General features: G+C 47.1%; 1 protein-coding gene across 5 annotated transcripts in view; it reads right to left on the bottom strand.

The window, feature by feature from the left end:
- Positions 1-23,346, bottom strand: part of MTCL1 (microtubule crosslinking factor 1) — a 120,900-nt gene that overhangs the window by 4,236 nt on the left and 93,318 nt on the right. For all 5 annotated transcript variants that reach the window (XM_059706607.1, XM_059706603.1, XM_059706604.1 and 2 more), the window contains 5 exons: positions 18,920-19,087; positions 15,481-15,735; positions 8,799-9,089; positions 7,098-7,129; positions 2,969-4,508 (listed from right to left, as the gene is read on the bottom strand). In XM_059706607.1, the coding sequence (XP_059562590.1) occupies positions 2,969-4,508; positions 7,098-7,129; positions 8,799-9,089; positions 15,481-15,735; positions 18,920-19,087 (2,286 nt within the window). The remainder of the gene's footprint in view (positions 1-2,968; positions 4,509-7,097; positions 7,130-8,798; positions 9,090-15,480; positions 15,736-18,919; positions 19,088-23,346) is intronic.

Below are 23,346 nucleotides of genomic sequence, written 5' to 3'. Positions count from 1 at the left end.
GACCGCTGCTCACACTAAAACGCTCCTCCCATTTTACACTTAGGTATGGGAGAGAAGAATAGATCTGCATTTCCAGATTATTTCCATTCTCTTCACGCCAGAACTCCTCCTCACAGCTTCTCTGCATCGCGGCATGGGTGTTAGGGCTTCAAGAGAAAAGAGTAAGCAGGGTGTGGGTGAGAGTGGGAGGTCCTGCTGTGCGGGTCCCAGCCAGGACCCCTACGTCCCCGTCTCTCTGTGACCACCCAGGGAGAGCCCCGGCAGGCCACGCACAGCAGGATGGCAACTCAGAATCACTGGAGATTTTGAAATGAAAACCCAGAACCACCACAAAATTTATGACAAGAAGGGCTCCCCATTGGGTCTAATATATAGTAGTCAATTCAGACAAGAAGTAATTCCACTGGAATCTAGAACACGTAAAATTGCAACAACAACAAAGGAAAATGAGTCCAGGACATTGAAACGGTGCCGGGGAGTGCTCCAGTCAGGCTCTGACCCCGAAACTCTGCTGTGCTCCCGTCAAACGGCCGGTCATCTCTAAGGTGGTGAGCACACCTAGTGAGAAGGAAGTCTTGACAGTGAGTCAAAGGGCTGGGCATAGCTTTGTACCGGTAAAACCATTTTCACACCCGAGTACTATGATTCAGTCATTAAACCATTCTTCATATTATCATAGATTGTTTTTTAACTCAAAGAATTTTTTTGGTTCCTAAAAATTAATTTCTATTTAGTTTCAAATATAAATGGACATTCCAGACACAGCCAGTTAATGCTTTGGGACAAAGCCCTGATTTCAGCTGATGCCTCCCGGGCCCTGAGGAGGCAGGCATTCACACAAACCCTCCGCAGCAGTGCGCCACTTACCTGAGGGCCCCGAAGGATGGGGTGACACCATCTGAGAACACTCAGCCACGGTATGTGTTCTTCTCAGAGCCTGCACACCACTGTATCACAAAGACTTGCATCTTCGGAACATGTGGGCCATGGACCATCAAGGTCAGGTTGAACCATATGGCATTGCCATTTCAGTAGGTCACTGGCATGGTTTAACCCATTTGAGATTTAAACTCTATATACTGAGTTAAATACCACTTGATGGATGAGACTGGGAAACTGACCATCATTGTTTCCCTGTGAAATGTGGGACAGAATGTAGAAATACACGTTTCTTCTTACTCATGAGGCCCAGGCCATGGCAGTGGGAAAGAAGTGGGTGGCTCAAGGAGCGAGTTTCTCTTCTTCCTGCCGACCCTCGCCATCCACTCGGCTGCCCGGCCTGGAGAATGCCTGTGGGTGGGTGTCTGGATCCCAGTGGGGTGGAGTGTGTCCATATGGGCTACTGATGGGTCAGGGCTCACACTCAAGTCTACACATGGATCACTCCCGAACAGTGACTGACCAAGTGTCGTCAGCAATGGGAGGCAGGCATCACCACTTCTGTCACCCCCAGCATTGTCATCGGGCTAGGTTTTATTTTGCTCATTCTGGAAGTGGAAATGGGGATTGCTTTTTAAGGTGGCATGGGATGAGTATACCACATGTGGCTAGGCATCAGAACAGAATTCAAGGTTGACTGATTTGAGGATATTGTTAACAGGGACATAATAATAATTACATGACAATGTGACAGTATGTGTATTCATCCTATATAATAAAGAGGTAACATGCAAATTGACTGTCACATCCTTGCAAAGATGGCTACCTCCATGTGGTCAAAGATGGCCACCCCCATGTGGTCACAAGATGGCCTGCAGGGGAGGGCAGTTAGGGGCAACTGGGCCGGCAGGGGAGGGCAGTTGGGGGTGACCAGGCCTGCAGAGGAGGGCAGTTGTGGGGGGCAGGCCTGCAGGGGAGGGCAGTTGGGGGGAACAGGCCTGCAGGGGAGGGAAGTTAGGGGGGACCAGGCCAGCAGGGGAGGGCAGTTAGGGGTGACCGGGCTGGCAGGGGAGGGCAATTGGGGGTGACTGGGCTGGCAGGGGAGGGCAGTTAGGGGCGACTGGGCTGGCAGGGGAGGGCAGTTGGGGGTGATCGGCTGGCAGGAGAAGGCAGTTGAGGGCAATCGGGCTAGCAGAGGAGCAGTTAGGCGTCGATCTGGCTGGCAGGGGAGTGGTTAGGGGGGTGATCAGGCTGGCAGGCAGAAGCAGTTAGGGGCAATCAGGCAGGCAGGCAGGCAAACGGTTGGGAGCCAGCAGTCCTGGATTGTGAGAGGGATGTCTGATTGCCGGTTTAGGCCCGACATCCCCCGAGGGGTCCCAAATTGGAGAGGGTGCAGGCTGGGCTAAGGGACACTCTCCCCAATCCCCCAGTGCACGAATTTCATGCACCGGGCCTCTAGTATAATGATAATGTGATAATAGGCGATGTGTCAGAGGATAATCGCACTGCATGAAGGTAGGGTTTTGATTGTGTGTGTTGCCTCGCCTGGGTTATTACTGGGGGGCTTCATGGACACAGAGAGTAATGTGTGAGATGGAAGGCTACAGCTTTGCACTGAAGCCCACACTTGAGTCCAGCTGCTGTAGCTCCTTGTGAGAAGTTCTAGAATCCACACTCTCAAACCCTCCCTGGCACACCACTCATGCTGTCAGATAGAACGACCGGGAGCATACAGAAAGCCCTGACACAACTCCCATACTTTACACACTGACATTCCTAGGACACAAATTTACCCCCAAAGATGGCACATTATGACCCCAAGTGAAACGCTCAGTTAAACAAATGAGCAGCCATCACTTAGACCAGAGAAGAGAACCTGAATCACTTTTAAAAAGTAGCTCAGAGTTCATGTTTCTGCCTATTCCATTCTCCCATAAACCAGGTGTCTCCCCAGCTCACAAGAACCTATTATAGGCCAGGATTCTTAAAATCAAATGACCTAGTACAATCCCAGGTTCAAACTTGTTTTCCCAGCATTTGAGTGGAAGAGCTGGTAGGGTGAGGGTGTGGAATACTCAGCTTTCATTACCTCGATGGACCCTGGTTCGGCTTTGACTGTCTCTCCCACGAGGCTGTCACTGTTAAGACTTGGGAGGCCTTGGGGTGCCTGCCTCCTCTCCTCCTTTAAGGCGTGCTCCAGTAGCTTCTTATGGAGGATCCGGGCTACACTCTCGGTGAACGTGTAGCCAGGGGGAGCGGATAAGTCCTGTCTCACAGGCGTGCCCTCTCCCCCTTCCTCCCTACAGGTCTCTGAGCCAACCCCGATGGGGCTGGGTGACCGTCCCCGGGAACTGGGGCTGGTGTCCTGGCCTAGGCCCAGCTCCGGCTGCGGTTCTGCTGAGCGAGACCGACCCCCAGCCCGCATCCCCTTCTGGAAGGGGTCCTGCACCACGGGGCTGTGGTCAATGATGTTGAAGAGACTGGAGAGGCCGTCGTTGATGGCGGTGTGCACGGGGCTCTCCCGTGTGGTGGTGGAGCGGGCCCAGGCCGACTCACTGCACCCCTTCTGGGCCAGCCCTGGCGAGGTCCTGTTATTTGGCTGGTCAGCTTTGGGGAGGGGCTTCCTCTGCAGCTTGGGAGACCCATACTTGGGGGAGCAGCATGTCCGTTCGAACTTGGCCTGCACCTTCTCGATGGCGGGGGCCACCTGCCTGCTCCTAAGGCCACGGGACGGAGACGATGCGGGCGTGGCACCCCCCCCTGCCTTTGGTGTGAGACACTTGTGGGGGCTGCTGGTGACGGCGCTGCTGCGCAGGGCTTCGGTCTGCAGGCCGACGCTGATGGTCTGCACGGTCTGCGTCCCAGTGGTCTGGGACCCATTGGTCTGGCAGGCCATGTCCTTGACCAGGGGCTCGGGGGAATTAGAGCAGATGGCATTCCTGACAGAGAAGGCCACCTCCTTCATGTCGTCACTCATGTTCTTGGATATCCCCAGGCTGTGCAGCGGGGAGGCGAAGCCCAGAGAGGGGCAGAGGGTGCCATCCAGGGGGCGCAGGCCTCCCTCTCCATAGTCTCGGGGTTGCCTGGGAGGGGCACAAGGCCACCTGCCAAGCATGTGTTCTGAGGGGCCCCCCTTAGTGTCTCCTGGGCCCCCTCGGGCTCTGCTTGTAGCGAACTGGCCCTCGGGTTCCGGGTGGCCCGAGCTCTCACCGCCGGCCACCACGATGCTGTCCATCCTGCGGACGGCAGGCGGGCTGTGCAGCACCCGCACCCCGGACGGCTCGGTGCGGACATGGCTCCGCAGGGGCTGCTTCTGGCAGTGCTCGGGGCTGGTCATAGTGTCCGTGGTCATGGTGACGCTCGTGGTGAGGTACCAGGATGAGTCAGGGAAAGGCTCCACACTGGCCTCGCCCCCAGCCCGCCCCACCTCGGTCCTGCCTGCCCAGGGGTCTGGAGGCCTCTCGTCCCAGCTCTTGCTGTTGAACTCCTCGATGTACTTCAGATCGTCAGGGGACAGGGGGGGAGTGATGTCCTCTTTGCTACTGGCCGCGGGCAGGCCTTTCTCCGGCAGGAAGGGAGAGACGTCCATCAGGCGCTGGAACTCAGACATGGAGGACACGGACACCGCCCTGGGAGAAGGAGTAGGAGAGGAGACAGTGTCAGCTGCCTGCCAGCCCGGGTGCCTGCCAACCTGCATGGCACGTGCCTGTGTCGTGCCAGTCGCTACCATAACTATGAGAAGGCTTTCCAGCCGCTTGATGCTCTCCACCCCTGAGCTGGCCCTGTGGATGTTCAATGGGCTTTTTATGGCTCTGGAATTGTTCCAGGACCTGTGTCTGGGTCAGAATGCAACACAGCCAACCCACAAACACTGGGAATGAGTGGAAGGTGGGGCTCTCAGGCAGGCATAGCTAAGCTCCAAGCCACCTTGGATGCTTCACTTCAGCCTACGGTGCCCCACAGGAGGAAGGGACACCTGGCTGTGGCCTGGCGTCTCCATCTACTGACCAGAGCCTTCCGTCCCCACTGTACTGGGAGCTTCCCGAGTGCCGAGCATTATGGCAGGTGCTCATGCTACAGACACGGACCGCCATAGTTCCGATCCAGAACCAGCTAATGGTTTGGGGTGGGGGTGGGGGAGCTACCACAACAAAACAACTATCATCTGAAGTCTTTTTCACCCATTGGCCTCATCCTCTATTGACTTGAAGTACTAACGATCTCCAAAGGCCAAGTGGAAGATGTAGAAGATAGGAAAGTAGAAGATGGAACTAGGCCAGTGATGGCGAACCTATGACACGCGTGTCAGAGGTGACACGCGAACTCATTTTTTTGGTTGATTTTTCTTTGTTAAATGACATTTAAATACATAAAATAAATATCAAAAATATAAGTCTTTGTTTTACTATGGTTGCAAATATCAAAAAATTTCTGTATGTGACACGGCACCAGAGTTAAGTTAGGGTTTTTCAAAATGCTGACATGCCGAGCTCAAAAGGTTCATCATCACTGATCTAGGCCAACAAGTAAATTTTCAAATACGTTTTCAAATGAAATTTCCCCCTGGCCCTGCCCAAATCCACCAACGGGGCTCGGCTCTCCTCTCCCCTCTCTGCTCCCTGCTTTACAGTCAGGCCTTCTCTTTGTTCCTGCTCCTCCTGTATTTCTGGACACGAGGAAGACAATCCACATGCACACAATGGAAGGTGAAGACAGGTGAGCTAAAGCAGCAGCCAGTTTGGGGTAAGTTCCTGCCCGACAGATGTGGTTTTAGCTGTAGATTCCTCAATGTATTAGCACTTTAATTCAATATATTTCTACTTGACAGGAGTTTACTGACTTCCCCCTGTAGGCCGGGTGCTGGAGATCTGGCATGCTAGGTCGGGGGATGCTGGAGCATTCAGACAGCTTGTCAGCTCTCCCAGGGCAAAGAAGTAGTGGCCAGGAAGGAAGCCTGGGGCTGGCCATGCCTGTCGGTGCAGGCCCTGGACCCTCGGGCCTGGGATCCCTCTGGATGGGTGCCAGGGAGGTGAGGTGTATGCACACTCGTGGTTTCTGCAACTAGACCACTTCCCCATAAGACACCAATACCCACCTACCTCCAAACTGAGGCTTGAATACATAAGTGACTTTCTATGCCCAGCCCAGGCCCTGCCGAGGGAGTCCCACATGAAGTCCATTGGCCTCTCCACTCTAGGATTGATTAATGATGGTGAGGCCAGAAATGGGGTCTGTGTGCCACCTGGACTGGCCCACAGAGCCAGCAAAGCTCCCGGTGGCTCTGCCCTCACCCTGGGGCACATGCTCTTGTGGTGGTCACCGTGGGGTAAGGGTCTAGGCGACAAATGCCACCGTTAGGCTTTCCATCTTATTATTTCTCACTGAAGGCAAAGTCAGTGATATTTCTATATTAGAAATAACCTACAAACTGTCCCATGCCCTCTGAAAAACAGGAAGCTGGCGATAACCAGTGCTGGACATAAATGTGTACCTCGATTTGTTACTAGGTCTTAAGCTTTCCTGCAAGCGTGATTTCCCTCTTCTTGTCTCTGGTCGTGTCAGGAAGTGGCTGAATTAACACTGAGCTTCAGAATGCTGGGGGCTAGAGCCACTCTTGGATGTGGCTCATCTAACCCCCACACCTGCCCACAGAGGAACCACTCAGAGTTGATTCAGTGGCACCTGTGTGGGGACCTGGCCTTCAGGGCTGGGATGGATGGATGTGGAACAGAGACCAGGTAGATAAAGGAAAGGCATCAACCTCAGCAGCATCCGAAGTGAAACAGAACAATAACTACAAAAACCAGGATGCATCTGAAACATGTTGCATAGAAAATCACTGGCATAGTATAAGGTCTCCTAGCCTAGCAAGAGGGAGTTTTTCCAGATTTTAAATTAGAAGAGAGGAGTTTCCATGGGCTTTTCAAAAACTATTTACCACAATCATTCCCTAATATACACAATACACAACTATAACGACAAAGTTCTTACCCTAAAGCTAATAAGCAAACACAGCAGATCTCTGGCCTTTTTGTTGTTAACAATAAAAAAAAAATACATTTATTACATTAAAAATAATAAAGCAATTACTCATTCAGAAGTCTTATTTTAAGTCATTTTGAAGAGCGTATTGTAATAGACCACAGTGACAGGTGGAATTTCCAGACAAGGGGATTTTATTTCAGTCGTCTACTATTGTTTCCCTCGATCTTACTTACCTTTGAAGATTTCCCTTGTGATTTTCTTCTTCCTGTAAAGAAGAAATAAGTTAATCCAAATCAGTTAATGTTGGTTGCTAGGCGCTCTCAGGGTGCTATGGGATTTGTTCTGCTCTCGTGCCCTAGGACAACAGCATTGAAAATGCACATGGAGCCAGTGTTGGTCAGGAGCGTTACTGCCACCAGCCCTTCAAGGTTCGATAATAAAACCACAATCCACAGTGTGGTGAGGGGCTGGAGCTTCTGCAGTCCAGGGAGGAGCCCACATGAGTAAGCAAAACTGGCCATGATTTTTGTATAAACAGTGTCATGGAGAAAGTGGCCCTCCTGGCTTTCTCAGAGGACTTCCCTGAGCACATGACTTTCCAACCTCGCTTTGTAATGACCCAGATACGTCTGCATGCGTGCGTTCATGCGTGTGTGTGTGTGTGTGTGTGTGTGTGTGTGTGTGAGAGAGAGAGAGAGAGAGAGAGAGAGAGAGAGAGAGAGAGAGAAGTGGGAGAAGATGAGGATGACAGAATGAGTTAGAAGATGGATGTCCCTAACTGAAGTTGATTTGACATCCTTAGGCGTGAGTACTTCTTTAATTTTAAATTTCGCCATTTGGAATCAAAGACAAAGTTACAGTGAAGAATGATAGCTGCACTGGTAGAGGACAACACGAACACAGGTGGACTTGGGTGTTTTCGAGCTGACAGGGTCTGGAAGAAGGAGCCAGGAGCCTAGCACGCCCTGATAACGGAAGTTTATGTGTCGGCGTGGTTAACAGCCTGGTTCACTTCCCCCCAGCGAGCACGATCCGCAGTGCAAGTCAGTAAAGGATCCAGGCCCCTGCAGGGCTGGCACCAGGCCAGTCTCCTGACCCCGGCTGCCTTCTCACTGCTGAGAGCGTGGACCATGTGAGACTGCTAGCAGATCAGACAGGGTGGCAATACTGGCGATGTCACATCACCTGAGAATCTGTTGCGGGAGGTGGGGGTGGGGGGCGGGGGGGAGTGCACCTGGCCTCACTGACATTTGACTGAGTATAATTTCCCCACATTTCAACAGCACTATTGACTGAACCCTTCTCAGTCCATTAAGTACCTGGGACAGGTTAAAAAGCAGGCAGAGCAACTGCTAAATGGATTCACAGGTAATGATCCCTAAAATCAATGTTTAAAACCCAGCTTTCAAAAGGGCTTAACCGGAAAACGCTAACGCTGTGCCGTGGAGATTTCAGCACAGAGCTTAGCTCGGCTACTTGCTGGTCTAGTCTGTGTAAGGTGTCTAAGTGCTGGGTGTCTTCCCTTTGTATAAGGTCTTCAGGGGATGTCATTGTTTAGTGACATTTGCTACTCCCAAATGTCAGGTATTTTCTTTAAAGTTTGTTCTCCTGTTAATAAGTTTTCTATGATTTGAAATAAAGTTGAAGATCTACACGCCCCAGAAGCATGACCTATTCCCTCCTGTGTGTCTCATTGGACGTGCCCACTTGTGAAACCTTTCCGTGTACACAGGACATGAAACGTGAGACAAAGTGGCAAAATAAAGCTGGCCGCAGCACAAGCTAGGAGTTTGGGGTCAGGGCCACCCAGCAATGCTCTTGGCACTGTGAAGGTTTCATTTTTTAAGCCCTGGAGCCTGCCTGCCACGTGGCAGGGCTGCCCACCAACCCCTTGGTCCTGCAGTGGTTAACTGGACCCGAAAACCCAGGCTGACCTGAGGGAGGCAGTTCCTGAACTCCTTCTGGGGCCCGCAGGCCGGAGGCTCCTGTGGCTCATCTTCCAAAGCGTCCAAGTAGAGGTTCTCCCGGGCTGAGCACCTGTCCGATTCCTTCAGCTTGGAGAGCGGCCGGTCTTCAAAAGGGGTGGAGTCCGATTCTGCGCAGGGCCACATCCCTAGAGGTTGGGGCACGCGGGGGCTTCCCGGGGGAGCAAAAGGGCGGATGTTGCCTTCTTTTTGATCACAAAGGAAATTCCCACCTCTCCGGGGACTGTTTTCTTTCTGCAACTTGAAGGTTTAAAAATTAAAACATTAGCCGCACTTTTCTGTCTGTTGCTCTCCTAAGACCATGGTCTCACCACAATTTGGGATTACAGATGAGTCCATCTATAATTCCATAGCTCACATCTCAAAGACCAGGAGAAGAAAATGTTCTTAAAGTTCTGGCCTTGATTTCAAAACGTAACCAACCATCAATACAAATGCTTTTTTTAAAAAAAAGATCACTATTTTTTTTTTTTTTGGACAGAAAATCTGCATTAATCATATACAAGCCAACTCCTTCTGACAAGAATCTGTTATTGTACATAACTTTGAGTACTGTGCTCACAGGAAACAATACACTTATTTTTTAAAACTCGAACATTAAATGACATATTTAGAGCTCTTTTTTTTAAAAAAATTACCTTCAGAACTTAAGGTATACTCAGTGGAAAACGATCAGCAAACTTCTGAAGGTGAATTTGGTTTTCCTAACTAGCATTTTCCTAATAATAACAGCATATTATTTCCAAATCACCTGGAACAGGTCTTATACATAATCCTAGAGATCAAACTGTTATAACCACTGGATGGTAAAGCACTTTACACTTTGCTTGAGAGGATTGAAACTTAGCTATAAAGGGAATTAAGCTCTGGTATGACTGAAAACAGAACAACACAAGACAGATACGTTTGAGTCACACGTTTTGTGCCTGGCACAGGAAGCTCAAGGAGCAGTTGTGGGAACACACAGGACCACTTGGAGCTGGGAAGACCTACCTGAGTTGGAACCATTGGCTATCAGGTCTAAGGTGCCTACCTCTTCTCAGCTCGTCTCCTCATCTGTAAACAGGGATGGCAAACCTCCCTCCCAGGTCTAGGGGGACAACAGGGGAGAGCCCATTGTCGGTGAAACCACCCGACTTCCCTCAGGCCTGCCCTCAGGGGCTGGGCCCACAATGATCACCTTGCCTATTTACTGTGCAAGGACCAAGTGGAGGAGGCCAGGAAGGGCGAAACCACAGGACAGTCAGGGAAATGCATGTAGGGCAGATGTTCTCACTCGTCTCCTCAAAGCCCCAGGAGAAGCTCTGGTGGGCGGTTTTCCTCTGCTCTACTGGCCTGAGCTTTCTGCACTGAGCTCTCCCCCCTGCCTCCACCAGATATGCACTGAAAGCACAGCTGAGCACGGAGGGTTCCCACCTACACACCCTTAATGGGGTCTTTGTTGAATGAGGAGCTCAGCATGCTATAGGTTGGCTGCTTTTTTGAATAAGTAATTATCTGAATGACAAAAATGACTTGGGTTTGTCCTGAAGGGGTGGCAGAATAAGGACGTTCGTTCGATCCCTGAGTGCTGGGACAGTGCCAGGAAGTTCTAAAACTCCCTTAGAGTCATATATTCTTTTAAGAAGGCATCTTTCATAAATCTATCTTCGTGTCCCAATTTCAGCCTTCATCCACACAACAGCTCTACGTGTGGCCTGTGTATCGCCAAGAACAAAGCCATGTGAAATAATGGGGATAAAGGACTTTTGCTTATTTTTAGTAATTTTTGAGGTGGTGGAACTAAAATCTAGGAGTATCATCTTCATTTTGTGAGAAATATGAAGATTCGAGCAGCCAGAGCTTCAGTGTTGGAGTCTGAGGCGGGATCACAGTTGTGTTAGAACAAACACATCACTCTGGGTTTCAGCTCCACCACCTCCACTCTCCACCCCTCGCTCCCCATGGCAGTTTGAAGTATGGTACCTATTTGCTTTATTTAACAATGGACAGGTTATTTTGATTTTCTAAATTGTATAAATCATCCCATTCAATTGAATGACTATCCCATTGATTGTTATCTTACTGGTTTTAGAAAGCACATTCTTCTATACCTGGGAAACAGGACAACACAATTATCCTAAATTGTTTTAGTGGCCACAGATAATGCTTTCCAGTTGACTCAGTGGTCCCAAGACCAGGACAGCGCAATTACTCTAAATTACCTTGATGGCTCTAGATAATGAGTTCCTGGCAACTCAGTGGTCTCAAGACCTGAGGGCTCTAGATAAGGTGTTTCTGTCAATTCAGACCCAAAACTATAATTAACATGCTTAGTTTTGCTTCTGTAAACTGCTTTTTTGCAAACCAGGTTCCTCATTCCAAACCTTGAGATGTAATCAATACCTTTGTGATCTTTGCCTATATAAGTCTGGTTTTGCCACCATCTTATCACTATGAGATTTGGGGAATGGCCCCTCATAGTCCCGATTGCAATAAATGTGACTCTTTAATTCTACTTCTTGAGGCGTCCTTCTGTGATTCGCGGGGTACATTACAACAAGTTCTTCCCAGTTCTCTTAAAAGATGCTAAATGCTTTCTTTAATCGAGAAATAAAAAGGAAAGCTTTCTATTATGTTTATCCAATGCATGTCAGCGCAATTTAGTTTCAACACATGATCATCTCCAAGCTATTCTGGGCAAGGAATTAAAATGCGAGAATCACATTTGAAGCTGTAAATGTGCACCGAGGGTGTGTGTGAAGAGGGGGAGGAATGACTACAGAGGAGAGCTATGAACAAGCAGGTTCTAACTCAGGAAAGTGGAATTTCAAAAATAAACCCTGCAGCCAGGAGCAACGAGCACGGAAGCCGGTGTTAGGTTTCCTAAAAATGAAGCTGAGTGGTTTTAGCTGGAGGTATCTGCTGCTGAGATGCCGGGGTGGTGTAATAGAATAATGGGCCCTTAAAAGGATAGGGTTTCCTAGGGGAGTCATTTCAAATCAGGCATCTGCAATTACTGTATTTAGAATCCTGCAGCAGAACAACTTGTAATGCAAATAGAAAGTTTTAAAGATTTGCATTTCAAATAATACAGGAAACAATAAACCCTCAAGAGTGTCACCTCAGCTGAATCAGTCAAAAGAAAAAAAATGGTCACTTTGTGAACAGGTTTTATTATTATTTTAATATATTTTTATTGCCCTGGTGGGTTTGGTTCAGTGGATAGAGAATCGGCCCTTGGAGGAAGGGTCCTGGGTTCAATTACAGTCAAGGGCATAAATCTTGGTTGCAGGCTCAATCCCAAGGCCCCAGTCAGGGCACATGCGGTAAGCAACCAATTGATGTGTGTCTCTCTCTGGCTCTCACCTTCCCTTCTACTCTATCAAAAAAAGGAAGAAAGGAAGGAAGGAAGGAAGGAAGGAAGGAAGGAAGGAAGGAAGGAAGGAAGGAAGGAAGGAAGGAAGGAAGAAAGAAAGAAAGAAAGAAAGAAAGAAAGAAAGAAAGAAAGAAAGAAAGAAAGAAAGAAAGAAAGAAAGAAAGAAAGAAAATTTCCTTGGGTGGGGAGTAACAACAACTACTATATATATATATATATAAATTTCAGGGAGGAAGGGAGAGGGAGAGAGATAGAAACATCACCCTGGCTGGTTTGGTTCAGTGAATAGAGCACTGGCCTGCGGACTGAAGGGTCCTGGGTCCTGGGTTTGATTCTGGTCGGGGGCGTATGCCCGGGTTGTGGGCTCGATCCCTAGTAGGGGGTGTGCAGGAGGTAGCCAATCAATGATTCTCTCTCATCATTGATGTTTCTATCTCTCCCCCTCCCTTTTTCTCTGAAATCAATAAAAATATATTTAAAAAAGAGAAAGAAACATCAATCAGTGATAAGAATCATTGATCAGCTGCCTCTTGCACGCCCCCTACTGGGGATCGAGCCTGCAACCTGGACATGTGTCCTGACCGGGAATCGACCATGAGCTCCTGGTTCATACGTTGACACTCAACCACTAAACCACACCAGCCGGGCATGAACAGGTTTTAAAAGAAAGGTCTTTCATGATGTAGAGGCAACTGATTTAAGGAGGTTACTGGGAGGAGAATGAACTTCCCTTTAGCTCTTTAGAGCTACTATCAGCATGTTAATTGGGAACTTAACAATTCTAAGGAGAAATGCAGTGTGACTCCATAAAAGTTAACTATCACCCAATCAAGTGCAGACTTGAGACAGGATGTGTGATAAGATAGATGATAGGTGTTATATGACCGTACCCACACTCCCACAGTCATTCATCATGTAAAATGCCTCGTGTGGCACAATAATTATGTAGGAATTCAATGACACCCTACAAGTATGAAGCATGTGTTCTGAAAGTGGAAAATGGATTTAGTGTTCCTTCTTTTACCATCTGTATTAGGTTCTCCTAGTCAAGGTTACATGGTTCACCACGTAGTCAAATATCAAGAGCACACTCTATGAGGAATGTTCATTCTTGTTTATCTGTGAAATGCGTAGCTAAAAGTTAAATGAGTGAGCAATCCAGTTACTGATGAACAAAATCTATACACACACATTCACACTTCAGCCAATTTCCTCTTACACAGAGAATGCCTTTACCTGATTTTCAGGATTGGGCACCAAGATTTATAAAGTCTTCTTTTAAAATCTCTAATATTTGGGGGGAAAGGCCAGATTTATTTTTGAAAGCCACAATTGCATATCTGAAGCACCATTCACTGGCAACAAACCCTCTTCTAAAAACAGCAGTTAAGTCATTGTAGGAAGCCTGTGGGATCCACCACACACAGGGATTTCAGAAACAGATGAATGCCCGGAACCCATTATGCTCAAAGATGTCAGCCTTGAGGACTGACGCTCTGGGGCTGTCAGTTTGGTAGAACTGTTGCAGTGTTGACAATCTGGACATGGGGTTCAGCTCCTATCCCCTTTTCTCTTTCCAAAATATAGTCTAGTAATGAGGAGAACGCTTATCCCTCAGTCATTAACTATTTGAAAGCTGAGTATCATCAAATGTCTTGCCAATTTTTCCTTCACCAGAAATTCCTCATTCCCCAAAGTAAAAAAAACCCAAAGACTTGCTTAATTTATATCCAAGGTGTCACTTCCAAAATGAAGCCATATAAGACCAACAGGCCCACGGCTAGCAGGCTAAGGGGACCCCGAAGGGCAGGGATGGGGATGGCCTTGCTGGGGTACAGGAGGGACAGACACAGTGAGAGATCCTGGAGGGAAGGCCCAGAGGGAACTTCCCTGGTAACAAGGTGCCTAGAGTTACTGCGATACTGGCCAGCTGCAGTTGGATAGAGTGAACCTGTGACCATTCTTATGAACACATGCCGCTTGGCTCCTACAATTTCAACTGAACAACTGATGCACTCGGCAGAGCACAAGCGCACAGGGGATTTAAATCAGAAGAGTCTCCTCAAGTGCTGGCATTTCTAGGCCGAACAGGAAGTGGCCAACTTTCCTTTGGTAGAATTTTTAAATGAACCATATCAAATATCAGTAGGGTGACTCAGTTGTGAGTAATCCAGGCTCAGAGAAACTTCAGCTCCTTTTTATCTGCAGTGCACTTCCTTCTCCTCAAGGATTTCTGAGCCAAAGGCTCCAGTTTTTTTCCAGTTAATTCCTCCCTCACTCCCATACAGTATATGCAGAAGCTAACCTTTGCTACTGCACCAGCAAAACACAGGTACCATATGTCTGGGGATAATGGAGCACATTTTTTAAAAAGGACCTCAGATAAATGCAGGCAGTATGGGTATTTGTAATAGAATAATAAGGTTATTTTTCCTGAACTCAGTTTCTTATTGATGAATACATTTCCTTGAGGCCTCATGAATTTGTAAGTATGACAAGCTGAAATGAAATGTATGCTATGTACAAATCCAGCCAGGGAGGAATTCCAAACCTTCATCAATTTAATGCAAAAATGTAATCTGTGCATCACGTAGGCACAACTGCAACTACACAAACTGTCCTAAGTCTGACGCAATGCAGAGAATAATGATCTGGGCAGTAGAAAAACAACTCCCTCTCTCCCCATGAATTCATCTGAGTTTCTGACTCATTTGTTTAGCTGAAGACAATGAGCTACCAGCTACCTCCCCTGATGATGGTCCTACATAATTATAGCTCAGTAATGTCCACAGCAGGTGCAAACAGCCTGACTTCCAATTACTTCAGCAATTTCTTTACTAATGGACAATAATTCCATTTAAGCTGGAGCAGTCACTGTGACCAGACCTTGAATGAGAAACTTAAAAGTTAATTTGCTTTTTGGCAGAAATCACTCTATAAGACCTGAGAAAAACCTCATGTTCCAGGTTTAGTCTTTAAATTCCTTTAAAAAGTTACTTCCACCCCGGAACACACACACACACACACACACACACACGTTACCTACAAACTTTGCAATGAAGAGATCTGTGTAATGGCTGAACCCAGGTTTCCAATACTAAAAATTCTACTTTTTCTTGTCTTCCTCGCCCTTTGGAAGCCCATGAAACATCCTAATGTACTAAGGACCTCTGAGCAGCCTGATTGTTGTTCCCTCTACATGCTCGGATTTCCAAGTCACTTTAGCTGTCTCCACTCTCTTCCCTGTTCTCTGGTGTCTGGGAGCTTCCTTACCTGTTCTATTTTCCACAAGAGTTCCTTCCTTTGCCGCTCCCACTCCTGCCGATCCCTGTCCAGGCGGTCGAGGAGTTCCACCTTCTCACGGTTCCAGTTCTTCTCGCTGTGATGGATCTGCCAGCGCAGGTCCATGACCAGGCCGTGGCTGTCAGCGAGGAGCTTCTGGTGTGTCTCCCTCTCCTTCCTGAATGCCCCTTTGCTGTCAGTGGTGGAGCCTGGTTCTCCCAAGCTTTTCTCTGTCTTCTCTTCCAGCTGTCAAGGAGAAGAGAACTAAGGAACTTAGTCCCTGCCAAGTCTCACATTGGTAGGCGAAAAAATCTCAGATCATTAATGTATTATGCCTGGAAACATGTTTAAACCAAGATTTGACCAATCCCATGGAAGAAACCATTTTCATGTTTAAAGTCCTAATTATAAACATAGAGAGTCACACAGAATGTCAGTGTTCTCAGCTCTACATCCCTACTGAGTCACCACCATCTCTTGCCTGTCCTTCTATAGAGCTCCTTGAAGACAAGTACATGTCTGCCCTATATTCTTAGCCCCTATATGAAACCTAGTGATGGAACCTAGGCATCTACAATACATATTTGTCCAACACTCAGGAGGTTAAATACTAAAACTAAACACATGACCAAAAGCACTCCCATCTAGGCATATCATATCCAAACTACTGAAAACTAAAGAGGAAACTGTGGAGGCAGAGAAAAGAGACACATGCATACACACACACACACACACACACACACATACACACACACAGAGGCACACATATATGAATTACAACAGACCTCTCTTCAGAAACTATTTAAGTCAGAGGGCAATGGAGTGACATCTTTAAAGGGGGAAAGTGGTAACATCTTTCAAAAATAAAAGAAAACAAACATTTTTGAATAAATAAAAATTGAAGGGAAAAACCATTGCTAGTAGACTTCAAGAAATGATAGAGGAGCCCAGACAGTGTGGCTCAGTTGGTTGAGTGTCATCCCATGCATCAGGAGGTCGCTAGTTCGATTCCCAGTCAGGTCACATGCCTGGGTTGGGGGCTCGATCCCCAGTGTGGGGCGTGCAGGAGGCAGCTGATCAATGATTCTCTCTCAACATTGATGTTTCTATCTCTCTCCTCTCCTTCTTCCTCTTCCTCCCTCTCTGAAATTAATAAAAATATTTTAAAAATCAAAATGCTTTAATTCCGCGATGAAAATCAAGGCTATCATTTTAATTCTGTGAACGTTCTTTCTCTCACACCTAACTAGGTGCAGTTCTGCAGATGTGGCAAGCTCCCTTCTTCATGCTATTCCTATTCTATCTGACATATCCTTTCTCTCCTTTTCCATGTACTCATTCTACTCATCCTCCGCAATTCATTCTAAGCAGGACTTCCCTAAACCCTTAAGCTGAGGTGTGTGCACTGCACACCCCCACTTCAGACAGCACTGTGTACAGGCCTAGTGGGCCACTTCTCTGGGTCTCCCAGTGCATTGTGAACCCAGTCAAGAAATATCTTATTTGTTGCTGGGACCTTGGCATTTAGAATAAAGTCTGACTTAGGAGACAATGGAAGGAATCACAGATTTGGGAACTGATACAACATGGCCTTCATTGAGGAAAAAATACTTAAGTTTTGGTAGATTTCACTCATTTTTGCTTTTAAGTAGAAGAGGGTAACCATAGGACTGTTACAAATGAGCCAGCATCCACCCACATTCATTGCTTCCTGGGCTGCAAATGTTTAAAAAACATCTTAAACGATTTGGGCAGACGGTGAATCTTGCCTATTACCACCTGCTTTTTAGGTTTGAAGTCCTAGCATTATTTCACTGTGTTTATTGACTCTCCCTGAGGCTTTATTTGTGGCACACACGTGGGTGGATACAAGGTTTCTCTAAAACAAAGATGGAATGTTTTGAAACTGGTTCGCATCAAAGATTATGCCTCCTTTCATCAGCTACACTCAATGTCTTTGAAAATATTTAGTTTTTTTCTCCTATAAACATATTTTTAAATAGGCTTAAAGGCAGCTCATCAGAAAGTGTTTTCACTCATTCCTCCTCCGTTGCTGACTGTTCAGGCTGTGTCCTAACATAAACAGAGCATCTAGTAAGAGTCTGCTACCAGGCAGTGGGCAGGATTAGTAACTGGGTCAGCGGCTCCGTCATCTGACCAGCCTGGCCTGGCACTTTGATTTTCCTGTGCTTTGCAGCTTCCTCTGCAGAAAACTTTGTATCTCTGCTTTTCCCAGGGAGCCTGACACCACTGCTCCCCTGTGCCAGGCAATGCAGGTGAACTGTGGGTACCAAAGGAGCTGTTTCCTTTAAAAAAAAAATGTTTATATTGATTTTCTTGGAGGGAGAGGAAGGAAGAGGGAGGAGATGTGAGAGAGAAACATGGATTGGCTACCTCCTTCCAGCCCTCCGGCCGGGGATCAAACCCACAACCTGGGTATGTGCCCCAACTGGAAATCAAACCAGTGACCTTTTGGTGCATGAGACAACACTCAACCAACCGAGCCACACCAGGCAGGGCGAGAGCTGTTTTCTTTTGACATGACTGGTCCTGTCATATTTTATTAAGACCATTTGGAATATATCTCCTTTCTCTCTCTCTGTGTGTGTGTGTGTGTGTAATTCATATGAATTTAATTATTTTATGGTTTGCCTCAAAATAAGGCCTAGAAAATTGATTATCAAAGATGCACAGACCTTTCCCCCTCATCATGATCAAAGGGCTGCAGGGAGTGGCTGTGCTTTTAGGAACTCCAGGGAGAAAATGTTTCTGAAAATGTAGAAAAGAATTTTTTCCAACATTTCCAGTTTCTGGCTAAGTCTGATGTCAATAACCCTGCCACGCCTAAACCCCCCTATAAGGCTCTGCTCTGTGGGAAGGGTGGGTGCAGGAGCCCACTCTCCTCTCCACGTGAGCACGAAAGGCTCTGTGATCTGAGACCAGCCACTGTACTGGGCCCCCATGTCCTCTGGTGTAAATCAGGCCACCGAACTGATTAGACTCACTTCTCGGGCATGAAGTGGAAGGTCTACAGCTCTTTCTAGTATTTGGAGAAAAATCTAAAGGAAAGCACGTGTTTGCCTTTTTCAGAGGTAACTGAACTACGGTCCGCTTTTCCTGAGCTCCTGTCTGAATCATGCCAGCGCATTCTGAGCACCACCTGATGCTGGCGGGCCTCTGACGGGGCCAAACACAACCTTGCCCAGTGTGGAGTGAGAACGTAAACGCTGCTTTGGAAATGCCGACCGTGATTCACACGTGGGAGAGGGGATATGGGGGAAAGAAGATGCTTGGGATGGTGGGGAACTTGAGGAAGAGACAGCAGGTGGCTGCCCCTGGTCTCCTCGCAGCCCTCTTTCTCTCAGACGAGGGTCACTATGGTCACCGGTGCCTCCTCCCCACCTGTCCCGGGGGAGACGGGGGCAGGTACCTGCTCCAGGCGGCACTTGAGCATGGCCCACTCCACGTCCCAGGCCGCCTTGTCGCTGGCGTACTGCTGCTGCAGCCGCAGCCGGGCGCACTCGTCCTCCCGCAGCTCGGAGCGCAGGTCCTCCAGCAAGGCCTTCAGCGCGCTGAACAGCTGCTGGTTCTCCACCGCCTGCGGGGACACGGGAGTGGGCTGTCACCTCAGGGTGTCCTTCAGGTCAGAAGAGGAGAGAAGCCTGGCGAGCAGGGTGGTGCTGGGCTGTTTCCAAGGTGCCGCTGGAAAAGGGCGCAGAGCCAGGGGGTCCCCATGCTGGCCACCGGGCCCCTGGGCTGAGACTGCTAAGGGCTTGTTGGAATAGGAGGGAGGGCGGACCTCAGGCGGGTGCTGGGAACCTGAAGCAGAAGAGAGGAAGGCGCAGGAGGCCACAGGGGGCCCTGGAGGCTGGGCTGCCAAGACGCTCTGTGTGACTTCAGACGTCCAAAGCTCTGGCTGGATGCAGATATAACGAAATACAAACACTTACCTATGTGTGCGGCCATTTTAACACTAGCTATTGCAACAGAAGGGAATGAATAAAGGCCTTGTGGTTCCTATAAACATAGGGTGCTCACCGCTGACTTGCAGTTCCTCGAAGGTCATGGACATGATAAACATGGCCATGGGAAGGGGGGGACTTTTAAGTCTGAGCCTGACCCACCCCAACATTTCCAGTGTCGTGCACGATGCTTATCATGTGAAGTGTGCAAACAGGTCTGATAAATGGAAATGGGTTTTTATTACTCACCTGTTTACACCTGCCTTAAAAGATTTTATATTTTCTGAAACATGTCCCGCCCTTTGAGGGCACATTTCAACACTATGACTGCTCTGCTAGTACATTTCAGCATGGGCATTTTATCAGAACGGTTTGCCCAAGTGAATTAATTCTGTACCTGGGTAACGATAGCCAAATGAGCCCATCTCTTCAAGCCAAACAGAAAGCACAAACATGCATCGCATGGTCTCAGGGCAATCTTGTTGGCTGCATTTATGAGACTGGAGGAATAAAAGCTCTCTGAGTCCGGCTGGAGGCAGAATGCCTCTATTATAGAAAGGAGAGCCCCTTCCTCTCAGGTGGACCCCCTGCTTGGTAAACCAAGGTGAGTGCCCCTCCGCTCCCTAGCGTGGGATCTACACACACCGTCTCCCCTCCATCACGGGGAGAGTCAGCTGTGCTTCTAAAACCATCCAGTTAATGCACTAAGCACACACAGGTACATACACAAAGGTGGTCAACCACATAGGGGAAACATTTAAGATACTTTGGATATGTTTGGATTTAAATAAAGTTGAATTAGTAAAGAGAAATTCTTTAACAGGAACCGATTTGTTACTGAAAACTCCATAGTTGCTCCTGTAATTTATAGGAAGAGTTATAATAGTAGACACAGTAGACTTCTGATCTAGTGGAAAGGCCTATTTGTTAAACATTTTATTCATTGCTCTTTGATTTTTCTCGGCTTGAACACCAATTTTTACTTTAATAGCTCTGAGATGAAAGGCTTATTAAGAGTACAATCCAGCTAACATTTGAAAAGCTCAGCAAATAGAGAACCTTCTTAAAATCCTACAGTCTTTCCAACCTCCTGAAGCTAAATAAAGACCCTGAATAGCCTCAGTAATATTGAGAAAGACCAAATTTGGAGGTATCACAACTATACTACGAAGCCATAGTTATCAAAACAGCCTGGTACTGGCATAAGAACAGGTATATAGGTCAATGGAACAGCACAGAAAGCCCAGACGTAAAGTCACACCATCAAAAAATCAACAAACAAGTGCGGGTGAGGATGCGGACAAATTAGAATCCCAGTGCACTGCTGGTGGGAATGCAGACTGGTATAGCCACCGTGGAAAACAGTATGGAGTTTCCCCAAAAGATAAAAAATGGAACTGCCGTTTGACCCAGTGATCCCACTTCTTTGAATATATTCTAAGAATCCCAAACACCAATTTGAAAGAATATATGTACCCCTATGTTCATAGCAGCATTATTTACAATAGCCAAGATCTGGGAACAGCCCAAGTGCCCATTAGATGAGTGGATAAAAACTTGGTGGTACATTTGCACCATGGAATACTATGCAGTTGTAAGAAAAGAAGGCTCTCTTACCCTTTAATCAGCATGGATGGACTTGGAGATTATTATGCTAAGTGAAATAAGCCAGTTAGTGGAAGACAAATACCATATGATCTCACTTATATGTGGAATCTAATGAACAAAATAGCCTGAGGAACAAAATAGAAATAGAGGCATGGATACATGGAACGGACTGACAGCTGTCAGAGGGGAGACGAGAAGGGAGGCAGGATGAAAGAAGGTGAAGGGATTAGCCAAAGAACATACATGCATAACCCATAGATACAGACAACAGTGTGGCGATGGCCAGAGAGAAGGGGGGAAGTGGGCAAAGGGGGGATGGGAATGTCTGTATAAACAATAAAAATAAACAAATTAGCTCTATATTCAAAGAGATGCTTTTGAAATGGGTGAAATTGTAACAAATGCCGAAGTTTCTTTAAACTCTATACCAAAAGTATTTAAAAATTATACAAGTGTAGGTGAGTGAGAAAAGGTGTTACAACAATCTCTTCAAAAATATACATCAGTCTAAGTACAGAATTTGCTGAGAAATTATGTATACATTATGGTAGATTTATTTGGTATTTTCATCTTTGGATTTTAAAGTTTACATATATCACTACTTTTTAAGTCAAAGTAATTTGAGCATAAAATAATAGTAATTTTGGCCAAAGCCGGTTTGGCTCAGCGGATAGAGCGTCGGCCTGCAGACTGAAGGGTCCCAGGTTCGATTCCGGTCAAGGGCATGTACCTGGGTTGCGGGCACTTCCCCAGTAGGGGATGTGCAGGAGGCAGCTGATCGATGTTTCTCTCTCATTGATGTTTCTAGCTCTCTATCTCTCTCTCTTCCTCTCTGTAAAAAATCAATAAAATATATTTTTAAAAAAAATAGTAATTTTGATAAAGCCTTTGGAGTATCTAATTTTCACTGAAGAAAAGCAGAAAACTACGTGATAAATTCTTCTATGTAATCCATCGCTCCCTATAATCCCCAGGTTGCATCAGGGATCAGCCTGTGGGGTGCTTAACCTACACCAATCAGCTTACACAGCACTAGGGCCAGCCCTTTGTGCTTCTCGCAAGCAAATCAAGCCTCATGTTTTCATGTACATCTGGGTCAGAGGAATCAACATAACCTCCTATTTTATCAGTATAAATTTAATCATCACGACATGAGCACAAAATTGCTTTGGGGTGAAGGTGGCCAAGACAGCAAGAGGGTTCAGAGAATCATGCTATTGGTACTTGTCACTACAATCACCCGGAGCAGCGTGTGGCATGGCAAGAAGCCACACTGGCTCTCTGCCTTGGTGCACAACAGCAAGAACTGAGGTCCAAGTAAGAATTTCTGAAGACCCTGGATGAGCCACTGATGGGCATGATCCTTCTAACTTAGTTTTTCACATACAATAACTAATATTGTTTCCAATGGGCGGGGGGTGGGGGGGGGGACGGTGGGTAATGGTATGCTAAATCATTCATCCTCATGACCTTGCACTGCACATCAATCCTGGGTACGTTCACCAAGTTACAATCACCATGTGCAGAGATTGCCAAGGTCTCGCTGTTAGGAAGTGCAGGGCCCGGACTGCAGTCAGGTCTGTCCCCTCCAAGGCTGAACAATCCAAGCAGGATATTTGAATTCTGACATCACACCCTGCCTAGGCTTTCATTATTAGTATTTCTAACTTGGCCGTAGAGAAGCCATCTAATCTCTGTGAAATGAATTCTATCCCCATATCAAGGGAAATAATAATAGCGAGCCACCATGAAAAAGTACCTCAAAGTTACTTCTCTCACTTTTCCTCTGGTGGTGGCCCTTACTGGGCTATGTTTGGGGAAAGCAATTACCCAAATCATGTCAAGAATGGAACCAAGATGTTCTGAGGGTATTCCTGATACAGAGCTTCTGAACCTTCTGTGCCAGGGGCCTAGCTATGCAGCCTTTCAGCTGTGTGTGTGTTAGATATAGGCCAATGAAAAAGACCAACTTTTCGATCTCTTTAAGATCAGCAGGTTGGTTTTCTCACAAAGAAGGATAAAATGGCTCTATTATTTCCTCTCCCCAGGCTAAGGGCATTTCAGCCCTTCGGCGAAGCTTAAATTAATCCCCAAACTGGCACTGGGAGCTTGACTGTGCTATAAAGTGTTAAACTTTCTAACAGGTTCAAGGTTAGGCGTCAGCTAACAGGACTGCTATCCAAGTATACAAAAAATATTAATAGAAAGTGAGAAGGAAGTTTATGGAAAAGGTAACATACAAAGCTATTAGTGATGCAATGCCAGCAATTTTATGAAATCATTCTTG

Source organism: Myotis daubentonii, chromosome 8 (assembly GCF_963259705.1).
Source record: "Myotis daubentonii chromosome 8, mMyoDau2.1, whole genome shotgun sequence".
NCBI lineage: Eukaryota > Metazoa > Chordata > Mammalia > Chiroptera > Vespertilionidae > Myotis > Myotis daubentonii.
This window is presented reverse-complemented; position numbering and strand designations above follow the sequence as displayed.